The following is a 12,243-nucleotide window of genomic DNA, read 5'->3' as shown; positions in this document are numbered from 1 at the left end:
CGCAACCTGCCCCTCCTCTGCTCTCACTCCTGGGACTTCCTGCAGGACTGTGGTGGGGAGTTCTGACTGGAGATGCTCTCCAGTGTCTGCAGAGATGAGGAGAAAGGCGCCCAGCATCCCTGGATTGCAGGCAGATGCAGGGAGCAGGCCAAGCAGGCCAGGAAGAATGAGGGCTCTGTGCTTCCTGGAGAATCTGTCACTATCCAGTTGTGTATGTGTCCCAGAAATGACATCATCGAGTCCCCAAAGTCTCCTGCTGCTTTGCAGAACTGGGAGAAAGTGCAGCCCCGTGGGGGAGTGAAAAGAACCCCACGAACACTCAACGAATGGACGAGAGAAGTTGGCAACGCTAACCCAGCACGTTCCACAATTCATTCAGATGCGGTTCACCCGAGCCAGGAACGATGCCCGCATAACCAGGAACACCCGACATTCCCGCCTCCCTCCCGGCAAAGTGGTGGAGGCAAGGGACACACCTTAGGGGAATCCCAGCTGGACCCACAGGCACCAGGGGCAGCTCTGGTGTGGGCTGCATGCTTGTTCATGATGGCGGTGGTGATGGTGAGGTATAAATAAAAAGGAGCTAAAATTCATCTGTTTCAAACATCTCCTTTTACGGGTGAATCAATGAAGTATTGGGAGATGAAGTGATCTGGCTCATGTCACTCACTGCGAGTGTTGGGCCTGGGGTCTGGATGAGATTTTGGGACTCCGGATCCAGAGCTCTTCATAACTTACTGGAAACTGACCAGCTCCTCAAGGTCACCTCCCGTATACCACTCAGGAGGATAGGGCAGCCTTTCATGTCAGAAGTGGGGGAAAAGCCCCAAAGGTGGCACTCTGGCTCAGGAGTCAAAGGACTTGGGTCCCAGCTCCAGACCCGGCACCAGCAAGCACAAATGGCTTATCCTCCCAAGGACGCCCTGAGAGCCCCTGGGGGTCCCACTGGGCTCCCTCACCTGCACGGGCCCTGAGAAGTGCTGCATTTCATCAGCTTTGTATCTGTACTTCTTGGTAGGATTTTACTGAAGAAAGAGTTCAGAGCTAAATAAGTTTAAAACCATGGAATACACGGCCCTGCCCAGTAAGTTTAGCACTTATCATTTTGGCTACGGTGGCCAAGGTCGTGGGGTGCAGGGGTGATGGCTTTGCTCCTGTTCACCAATGGGGGACAGAGATACGCACTCTGAGGCTGAAGAAGAAAGGGAAGGCCAGGCCAGGCTTTCCCCATGCCTCTTCTTCTCCAACCTGCAGTCAGGTGGAAGTTCAAAGGGCCAGAACCAGAGTGTTCTCAGGCCAGGGACATCACTGGGCACACACCTCACCTGCCACCCCCAGAATAGGACCAGCATACCCTGTCCTTGTGGGGCAGGACTGCTACAACAAGGGAAGGCCCATGCAAGGCCTGCTGGGAGGAGCTGGGGAGGGGGCTGGTTGGAGGGCGATGAGGAGCCTGCTACCCATTCATCTTACATCTGCAGAGAAGAGAGATGGCAAGCACCACAATGCCTGGCTGCCTGTCCCCACAGGGCATGCTAACGATTTCCCCTCAGTCCCATGACCTCTCAGCTTCAGGGGCAGCTCAGAGGCTTGCAGATGGACAGACGGTTTCCATTCTTCCTTCCCAGCACCCCTCAAGGTGAATCTCCCACTCTAGATCAAGGGCCAAATCACAAAACTTCTCTGGGCCACCACCATCTCCCTCTCACTTGGGGATGGAATCAGAGGGAACACCTGTAGGTAAAGCCAGAGCAGGGGCTAGGACAGCACAATGGGTTATAGTCAACACTGGGACTCTGGCCTTGGCGTGGGGAGGCCTAGTGGTGGCTATTGCGTGCGGCAGAAAGAGCAAGGTGCAGCATCTTAGGGTGGCCTTCTAGTGAAGAAAGAGGGGACGTGGGTGCCTGGGGAGGGAGGGTGAGCACCTCCCCCTCCCCGCTGCCAGGTGTAAACTCAACGCCATTGGCTCTGCTAAACTAACTGGAATCATCCACCAAGCATGATACCACACGTCAAGAATCTCCCAATGCCAGAGTGCGATCCCGGCTCATCTCCAACGGTCTTCTTTCCTCGCTTGCAGACCTGGGTGCTCTATCAGCAGAGCTGCAACCAGGGAAGCTATGGCTCAGTTCTGCTTCCCCAGTTTTGGGAACTCCAGGAACGGGAATGCTAGGAGCTGCAGTCAGGAAGATCCCCCGCCCAACCCACCCATGCCTGCACTGACCAGGACCTGCTGCAGAGGGATACCCTGTCCTTGCGGCCCTCCCTCTTCCAGAAGCCATTTCAGGCTGAGCAGCGAAGGAAGGAGGGCTCCTCCCTGCCTTGCCACCATCTTACCCTAGAGCCCCATAAAGCAAGACCGCCACTTCGCCACACTTCCCACAGCCCCTCTGTGTTCTCCCGCTCTCCCTTCCCCTTTCACACACACATACGCTCCCCACACACTGCAGAACCACTGCCAGCTCTTTCACAACCAGCTTTTCCCATCAAATAGCTGCACAGCCTGAGGGTTGGCTGCCATCTCTCGGGACCCCCACCCTCCACCCACTGTGGGCCTCCAAGACCCTGGCCACAGGTGTTTCATCAGCTCCAGGATGAACATCCAGGACTGGGGGAAAAGGAGAGAAGGGTGGGATGTGAGGGGCAGGTGAGAGCAACAGCTCAGGCTGGGGAATCCGCATCTCCTACCTCTGGTCCTCAGCCACTCTGTGCCCGCTACTGGCCAGAGTCCTAGGTCCTCGCCCATTCATCATACTCTGGCCCTACAATGCACAATCTCTTCTGCATGGAAGGTATTTCCTTCAAGAAAAGCGGCCTTTGGTGTTAGTATTGTGAGGCCAACTGCTGTAAAACTCCACGCAGCCAGGATTCTACGTGACTCGGTCAGTTGCACAAACCCAGATGCAGATCAGGGAAAGCAACGTCTTGTGATGCAGGCCCATCCTTTCCAGACCTAGGAAACTGCCCAGGACCTCCCTCTGCTCTGCCCAGTCCACGCCTGAGGCTTCGTGCTTAGCGCACGATTTTCATTTGGTTTGGGGTGTCCTTTCCCAGTCCCTGACCAGAGCTAGTTCAAGGTCCCCAAAACACAGTCTTTATAACTGCCTCTGTCTCCCTTTGGGCCTCTGTCCTCAGTCCCTGAATCCCAGGCTCCCTACTCTGGCCCCGGAGTTGGCAGCCAGCCCAAAGATCTGGGCAAGAAGGCCACGGATGGGGGCTGGGATCCCCTTTTTTTGAGAATGGGTCTAGATGGAATCTGGGGATCTGCCCATACCCAGGTAACTCCACCCAGCACCCCTACCCCAATCAGAGATCCGAGAGGAGGAAGGGGTGGGTGGACCCCAAAAGATCTGTTAGACAAGAGACAATGTCGAATCAGAGCTCTGGCTATCAACAGCTGGGCAGTGGGGGAGTTTAGGGTCGGGGGTCAGCTGTCCTTGGGCCAGAGAGAAAGAACTGGCTGACCCCTCCCCCACAGTGAATCAAATGAGAGAGGAAGGAGACAGCCGAGCCTGGGAGACAAAATGACAGGTCACTGGAGGACTGACCTCTCGGGCCCCCGCCAGACAGCGGAAGGGAAGGAAGCCAGAGTGACCACTATCCAAAAGGCAGCAGGGGTCCACAGGGGTCCTAAGAACCACCCCCAGGGCTACAGGAAGGACAATGGACTCTCCCACCAAGGCGCACGGGGCGCATGTGCACGCCATGAGGCCTGGCCTGCATCCAGAAGAACAGGACTACAAAAAACCAGCAAAGGGTTGAAACCTGTGCCCTGGATGAACAGGCAGGAGGCGGGAAGGACTCCACACTCAAGCCTACGAGTGCAGAACACACAGGTCCTGCTAGAAACAGACAAGGGCAGCCAGTAAAGGAAAGCCGTCATATCCACTTTAGCCAGAACAGTTAAAATCAGGGTTAACATCGGAGATGGTAGCATTTTCACAATTAGTGAAGGTCCAACCTACACTTCTGGTTTACAAAGCATTTCCACGTGCATCACCTTTCTGATTTTAATTTTCCTAGCTGCTCGGAAAAGGCCACAGGATGATGTATCAATAGGCTTGTTTTGGAGATGAAGAAGCTGGGGTTCAGAGAGGTTAAGCAGTCAATCAAAGGTCACCCCACTGATATGTAGCAAAGCCTGACCTTCCGACTGTGAGCACAGGGCATATGCACTACATTGTACATCATATAATCATCTGTAGCACTCACGTGTAACATGTAACAACCTACTGAAAAAAGTTACCACCCGAGTCCACCTAGCAATTTAACTACTCTTGGCAAATGTGAGGTGAACCACACCAAAAGGTCTTCCCAAGTGATCAGCTTTTAATCTAAGGTTTCTGACTGTCAAAACATGAACTGCTGACATCTCTGCCTTGGATGAGTAAGGTTCCGGGGTCTCTGCCATGGCCGCTACCAAGAAAAAAAAAAAAAAAAAGAAAACCAGTAGACACTGGCCAAGGCTGTTTAGTAAGACAATAGCAAACCACTGCCTTCAGTTTATTAGGAAAATACAAAGCAAATGGGCCAGGAGGAACTATGTATCAATTGTGGGATCCCCGTGGCAGGGAGAATTGCAATGTTAAAGGCTGCAGCCAAAATCAAAACACCTCCACATGAAGTGAGACCATCAGAACCCAGCACTCAGAAAGCCAAGCCTTACCGAAAGCCAACCGGGTTCACTCCTCTGCCCAGTGGGGCAAACAGCTAGAGAAGTGAACAGCTAGAAGGCCATAAATGCCCTACAGTAAAAAAAAAAAAAAAAAAAAAAAGAGAATTCCTTTGGTTTCCCTTACCACTAATCTAGGCAGCATATTTATCTTGACATTGTTCCTTTAACCTGTATTTGCCCCCATCCCCCCCAGATTTCCTCTTGGGCTTATCTCCAAGCCATCCTTTTCCTTAAAAGATTAAAGATTTAAACACAACCAGTGAGCAGTGTGTATAATCTTCAAAGAGCACTTTAGCCATCATAAAGAATATTTTAACAGGCACTCATTTTTTTTTTTGCCTTAACCACACCTGTCCTCATAAACCATTTATGAGTTTAGCAGAGAAAGCGAATATACAAAGCTCAGATAAAGTTAAAAAAGGCAACCCAGGAATGAAACTTCGGACTTTAGACTACTCAAGACCACCCTCCTCTAAGCTCCTCAACTAAAATCAAAGTTTGTACGGCCTTTTGCCTCTCCCTGGACGTCTCCCAAGTATGTCTCCCGTCTCCCTCCCTGGCTCAAGCCTCATCTTACCGGTGGCACACAGAGCAATGAAGGTCTGGGCGTGCTTGCGGACCACAGATAGCTTCTCCCGCTGCTGGGGCAGCTTGCGCAAGATGTGCTCAATGAAGTCATGAGGAGTGACAGCTGCCAGGTTCCACTTCAACTTCCCCAGCACCACCAGCTCCCACTCCTGGAGGGGAAGGCAGGAAGAGAAGAGGAGAATCTAAACTCCACAGGCTGACCTGGTGTAGGGGGTTGGGGGTTGGGCTCCAGACCAGTTTTAAGGCCGCTCATTAGGACGTGGCTGCTAGATTGTAAGGCGCCGGGCCCATGTGTCAATGTGCCCCTCAAGCTTTGAAGTTGTTGACAGCTCTTCTTATGCTTCAAATGTCAGGCTCCACTGAAAATAATGAGAGCCCAGGTAGCTGTTGCCAAGATTCTATTTTCTTCTATTTCGTTTCCACTCCAGCTCCCCTAACCCCCTCCCTCCCAACCCTGACTTGCCGGCAATACTGCTTCCCGCCCACCCAGAAGGCTGAACCTACAACGAGATACGGCCAAGGTCATTGTGGCCCTTTCGTGGTAATTTATTGTATATGTCTCTATCACCGAACTAATAGTCTTTTTAATCTTCATGGAAAAATGATGCACACAGATAAAGCTCAAAATAAGGTTCCTTGGCCCAACTCCTTGGCAACCAATTAGCTTGCTTTTACTTAGTCCCAAAAAGTGCCTTTCTCTCTCTGCTGTTCAAACTTTCCCCTTTGACATATCAGGCAGAGATTTTGGGGATATGACCCCCAGCCCTTTCACCTAAATGTTTCAAGGGGCCGTTGTCATCATGACTAAAGGACCACATGGTCATTAGCAGACCCATTTTGCAGGTGGAGGTGATTCGGGGCAAGGTGAAGGTGCCTGCTTAGTGTCACAGCATCCCTGGGTGCACCTGCGGGGACCACACAACCCTGCCTCTTTTGGGCCTCTCACTAGCAACCCACCTGAACAAAAACTTTGTTTCCCTCTTTCACTGAGATATTTATGGGAAACTGCTCAAAGGGAAATAGTCCAAAATAAAACATTAAAAATATTGTACGTGCTACCAGAAAATATGCCTATCCACTGAGCTGTCATCAGAATCAGAGGCAGGGCCTGTTTGCCACTGCACCCCCTCTCCCATTCACCTGGAGAACCTGGACTCTCTTTCATTTGCTAAACCAGCAACCAGAGCACCAGTCCCAGAGCTGTGGGGCGGGGGTGACTCCCTTTCCCTCCCAGGCCTCAGCCTCTCATTTGTAAAATAGGACTCTTCCAAATCCCAACTTCTGGGATAAAGGGAAAGGGAACAGGAAACAGCCAAGTTTGTTTGGAGCAATATAGTGCTTGGCTAGTCTTGGAAAGATGTGGGTGTCCTGAAGAACATCTCAGTTCACCATCCTCTTGAAACAAAAGAATCATATGAAGATTATTTTTCCTGCTCTCTCATGAGAAAGTCAAATTGGTTCCCAATTCTAACAATGTTTTTTTCATAAGCTTTAAAGTCTGCCCTTGGCTTTCTGTGGACAGTTGGGGTAAAGGGACCTAAATAAACTACTAAACCACCACCATCTTCAAAGATGGCTTGAAATGCCAGCCCTTCCTCTTCACAGGGTAACGCGAGTACGAACCACTGGTCTTGCACCGTTATTAAAGGAAGCAGATCTCCCAGAAGACAGCACCTTTCTAGGCCTCTCGGACCAAACCAGAAGCAGCTCAAATCTGGCAGCGGTTCAAAGGTGAAGTCATTCAGGCCCCTCTCCACATTCTCGGCAATTCCTCCCCCAACCTTGTGCATGTCTTCCACTAGATGGCAGCACAGCCCCAGAAAGGAAGAGGCTCCTCACAAAGAGCTCAGTTCAACAAGCCAGCCTCAGCCCTGTGGACTTCGTGCAGGCCCTGCCAGTAAGGAGGGGGAGGGGGGGAAGGAGGGGGTGCTTTTCTACACAGTGCAAAGAGGGGTGTGCAAACCACGGAAGGTGGGCCTTGGAGCCGCTCTTCCATCCAGTACAGCTGCAATATGGCCGTCTTATATGTCAAGCTGCAGGGAAAAGGAGTTAGATCAGGTGGGAAAGAGGTTCCCTGGTAGAAAACCAGAGGTAAGACAGGATCCCTGGGGTTGCAGAAAGGTCACAGTCCCACTGGAGGTAGGAACCCAGGCCTCGGACTCCTTCAGTGAAAGGCCACGTTTTGACTTTGCTCAAAGTCAATGGACTGATATTTAGTGAACAGCTATTAATGTGTTGGCATCTTGAGGTTTTGTAGATGCAGAGGGCTTTACCTTTGAACTCCAAGTCTTTAGGAGACACACACCGCAGCCACGTACCTATCATGTGAACACGTTCTCAGACTATTTTTGAAAATTTGGAATTTAATTAAAATATCACTGTTAATTAAAATATTCCACGCGTCCCCTACACACATGCATACACAATTGCAAGTGCGTCTCACCACCAGATCTCCTCGAGGATCTTATTCACAGATGTTGCCTCAGTGCTGGGCACGCAGCCTGACACATAGTAGGAACACAAAAAATATAGACTGTGGTTTCCTATTAAATGAGTTATTGCCCGTCAGTGTGTAAATTCTATTGGTGGGGTCATTTTGGATCCCAAGAATCCGCTCTGGAAGTGGTGAGAAGAAGGCATATTGTTGGCCAGGGGAAAGCGGGAATCGCAGAAAGGAAGGGAAGAAGGGGCCGGTCATTACCAGCAGCTCCTGAGGCTTGATGGAGTTGTCGGTGTAAATGCACAGCTTCTCCGCAGTCAGCGGGCTGGTCTCTTTGAGTTTGGAGGCCAGGAACATGCAGACAGCACCCAGGAGTTGCAGATGGGACTTTGGAGTCGGGACCCCAGCCAAGAAACGGTCCAGGTAATTCATGGCCAGAGGGAAGACCTCTTCTTCGCACTTCTGTTCCTCACAGACCTATAATGGGAGTGGGAGAGGGTTGGGGGGCGGGGGTGGAGAGCACAGCATCAGCAAAAGAGAAAAAGAATGAAAAAGCATAATCTATGGGAACAAAAAAATTTAATTTTTTGTGGGGAGGGGGAGGGGAGTAAAATGGGTGATAAGAATAAAGAACAAAGATGAGGAAACTGGGGTGAATCAGAATAGCCCATCGGTGCTTTGGTATTCCAGAGAGCCTATAAAAGGGGGTGAACTACAGCTCCAAAACGGGGAGTCGGGGAAGTGCGCAGCAGCCGCGGCAGCTCCGCGACGCTCCCTTTGGCTACTCCTTCGCGCACTCTAACTCACTCACTCTTTTTTGGATTTCGTCATCTTTTCAAAAAATCAATAAAAATATTCTGGAGGCTCCGGGGGTCCACTTCTTGGTCTCATCCGGATCCCCAGATCCTCCTCTATCATTCCCGACAATTGGAAAAAATGTCTGGGGGGGTCCCTGCGGCCCAGGGGCCGCTATTGGGGGGGCGGGTGGGGAGAGGTGGGGAAGAGAGGGGGAGGGAGGAGAGGAGGAAGAGCGCCGCAGCCTCGGCAGCTGGAGTCGGAGCGGGGGGGGACGGTTTCAAAAAATAATTAAAAATCGAGGAAATATCCTAGAAAAGCCCTTTTGGCGTGAAAACCCCAAAGAGGAGCCAGGCTTCCCGAAAGGGAGGTTTCGGGTGCCAGAAAGGTCTGTATTCCGACCCCTGGGGCTTTGGATCCCGGGAGGAAACTTGAAGGGGTGAGCGCCGCGGCGGGAGTGTCCGGCTGCGGCCCACAAGGACAGAAACTAGGGAACGTGGTGACGAGCTAGGGGAAAGACGGGAGCAGGGAGCCCTGGAAAGAGGCACGGGGGGCTCCAACCTCTCTTTTAGGGGTGACCCGATATCCCCCCTACACACACCCCCTCCCCCCCCTTCCTACCCCACCCAAATCTCCGCACCGAGGAAGCTGGAAAACCAAACTGTAAGTAACCTTCGTGAGGTGGGGGGTGGGGGAGAGGGCACGATTAAAAGTGGGGTGGCCGGGATAATGGGGTGCGAGGGTAAGCGGGCGACGTTTCCCAGCCTTTCCAAGGGAGTTTGCAAAGCAACATGGCGAAACCACGGCAGGTCCAGAGCTGTGCATACGTGGGCACACGGCTCACTGGGCAAAGACTTGGAGTGAGGGGCAAGAAGTGGTTCTTTTGGGTTCCCCCGAAACACACGTTTCTTCAATGGGACTTCCGGGGCTCCTGAATTCCCCGTTTCTCTCCTTCTCCCTCCTCCCTCCACCTCCCCCCTGAAGTGCCAGCGCGGAGTCGCGACCACATGCGGGGACCTGAGGCCAAGACGAATTTGCTCTGGCCTTTTGGGGGGCTGCCTTTCTACTTGGGGTCCCGATTTCAGGCCCCGACTCCCTTCCTGACCGCAGCGCCAGCAGCCGCGGCGGCTTCGCAAAAGACAGGTCGCGAGGGGGGTGGGAAGAAGAGGCAGCCACATGCAGACACACGCGCGCGGGATGCTCCCCCACCCCCGCCCAGGGCAGCCTCGCTTCTCCCAGATTTTCCTCCCCCCTCTCCCTCCCCAGTTTATCTGGAGAGGAACAGAAAAGAAGCCACGCGTCTCGCCAAAGGGCGCGCGGTGACCTCCCGCACAGGAGCCGAGAGGTCGGCGCGGGGATTGACCTCTCCCAGGTTTAGGGCTCCGGCCGGGGACCCGAGAATCCGGGAGGGGTCCTGGCTCCTAGCGAGCGCCGCCCGCCGACCTACCTCCAGCATCCAGGTGGCCACCATCCTGCGCATGTAGGGTTGGATGTCCTTCTGCACGCACTTGAAGTAGGAGCACTGCGGAAGGTAGCGCTCCTCGATGGTGAGCAGGTTCTGCAGGACGCGGTCGTCTTGGAGCAGGTTGCGGTCACGCACGGCCCTGCGGACCGGGTCCACCTCGCAGCACAGCAGCTCCATGGCCAGCCCGGCGACCCCTCTCTCCCCTGCTTTCTCCGGTCTGGAAAAGTGTTTTTCTCTTTTTGTTTTTTGGAAGGGGAGGGGAAAGGGTTCCCCTTACCTCCTTCCTTTGGCTAAATAGGGGGTTTTCGGGGGAGAGGTGAGAGCAGAGAGAGAAGGTGGAGCGGAAGAGAGGCGAGGATCGGGTGGTGGGCGAGCAGAGCCTCCGGGCTGCCCCACTCGCACCGGTCCTCCCCTTCAAACTGGTCTCGCTCTCCCCAGCTCGCTCTTCTCCGCTCTGAGGCGGTGACGCAAGCTGGCTGGGCAGTTAGCTCTCCTCCCTCTCCCCGCGCTCCCCGCTCTGGTTCCTCCTCCCCTTCCCTCCCCTCCCGGTCCTCCCCTCCTCCTTTCAATCTCTCCCTCCCTCCCTCCTTTTCCCCTCTCGTTATTAAGGAGAACAGCAGCTGGCCCGACCTAACTTCAAACGCAGTCCCCCGCCCCCCCACCCCTCTCCCTCCATCCAGCCCTGCATGCCAGGGGCCCCGGACAGGGCAACCCACAAAAAACTACCGATTCCTATTTCTGCCCTCTTAATTTCACTCATTCTGTAGGTGTAGCACGCCAAAATACGACCCTCCAACTTTGGCTTCTTCAAAACGGATCCTAATACTTCTGCCCTTGGATTTAAGATCCAGGAACGTAGGGTAGATTGTTTGAAGATGGGGTGACCTCGGACAATTTGGAAATAGTTCCCTTAAGTGAAAAATAAGGGAGGGGGTGATTTTAGAAAATAGCAACCTCGCATACTCAGAGATAAAGGTCATGTCCCTGAAGTTTGTGTTCCTGATAACTTCGAAGCTGTTCCAAAAGCCCCGATTAAAGGGACCAGAACAACGTCCCTTCTGCCCCCCTGCAGACTGTGGGCAGAGGAAAAAGAAGAAGGAGGGGTGCGTGTGAGGAAGGAAGGGGGATGCTTCTCTGGAGGGATAGAATGTGATCCTCGAGCAGAAACCATAGTGTTTCTGGGGGCCCTTGGGGCGCCGTGGGGCGACGCGGTGCAGCGCCTAGGGCCGCCGCAGGCCGGGGGCAGGGCTCCCAGCGGTTTCTCCGCGGCCAGCGGCCACGCAGGAAAAACCCGCTTCCTCGCCCCTGTATCTGCTGACAAGCCGCCCGAGGTGTCTGCGCTGAGCGTGGCCACACCGATACAGCTTTCTAGGAAATGGCCCGGGAGGGGGAGGGGGCGAGTGAGGGATTAGGTCTGGCTCCCCCTCGCTCCCCCTGCGCAAACACCACCACCCCTTCCTTTCCCCGGAGGCATGAGGCCTCCACCCTCGGTCCTTCGTCCGCATCCTCGCCGACCCCTCCGGTTGCGCGCCTCACTCGCCAGGCTTTTTCCCTGGGAGCCAACTGCGGTGAAGTCGCCGCCAGCACGGTCGGCCCTGACACGTGCTCTAACGCATCCTTCAGTCAAGGCTGTCTTTACAGGAGATAGGATCTGGTGGCGTTTCCTCACCTCCTTCCTCCTGTCACCCCCCACCCCCACCCTGCCCTTCGGTGTATTTCAAGGAGGAAGGGGACAGACCAGCGCCCTGATGTGCTGGCCGAGCTGGCACGTGCAGCGGGCATGGCGTGGCTTGAGCTCTCTGGGCACACCGAGGCCGACCGAGTACCTCCCTCACCGAGAGAGGGGGCCCCGGCAGGGGCGCGGAGAGCCAGCAAGGCAGGGTGGGGCGCGGGCAGGGTGAGCCGTACACTAGGTTCTCTGCAAGGCGGAGGAGGGGAGCAAAGAAACCAGAGGTGCAAGCGATTAACTCAGGCCCCGGAGCCAGCCTCCTTACACGAGGGTGGGGCGGAAGGGGTTGTGGGGGGGAAAGGAGGGGATATCGCTTTAAAAGGGTGAGTAAGAGTTTGGGGCGCCGTCTCCCCTCCCTCTATTTGCATAGCCAATAGCTCTGGGGCTCCTGCTACTGCGCGCTGATTGTTACCGGGCAGATTACTTTTTTTTTTTTTTTTTTTTTTTTTTTTAGTAGGACGCGTTCCCCACTACATCAAAAGGAAGCCAAGGGAGGGCGGAGGGAGAGCGGGCGCTGGGGCGGGCGAAAGCTGGGGAGAGGCCCGGCCGCC

The 12,243-nt window shown here is 54.1% G+C and overlaps 1 protein-coding gene across 1 annotated transcript in view; it reads right to left on the bottom strand.

Annotated features, from left to right (window-relative positions):
• The window catches only part of CCND2 (cyclin D2), a 31,878-nt gene extending 21,459 nt beyond the window's left edge, over positions 1–10,419 (bottom strand). Inside the window, exons 1-3 of the mRNA XM_015150849.3 lie at positions 9,946–10,419; positions 7,965–8,180; positions 5,253–5,412 (exon numbers count right to left, since the gene is read on the bottom strand). Coding sequence (XP_015006335.1) covers positions 5,253–5,412; positions 7,965–8,180; positions 9,946–10,140 — 571 coding nt within the window. The 5' untranslated portion in view covers positions 10,141–10,419. The remainder of the gene's footprint in view (positions 1–5,252; positions 5,413–7,964; positions 8,181–9,945) is intronic.
• Positions 10,420–12,243: the final 1,824 nt, after the last annotated feature.

This window comes from Macaca mulatta, chromosome 11 (assembly GCF_049350105.2).
Source record: "Macaca mulatta isolate MMU2019108-1 chromosome 11, T2T-MMU8v2.0, whole genome shotgun sequence".
Lineage (NCBI taxonomy): Eukaryota > Metazoa > Chordata > Mammalia > Primates > Cercopithecidae > Macaca > Macaca mulatta.
This window is presented reverse-complemented; position numbering and strand designations above follow the sequence as displayed.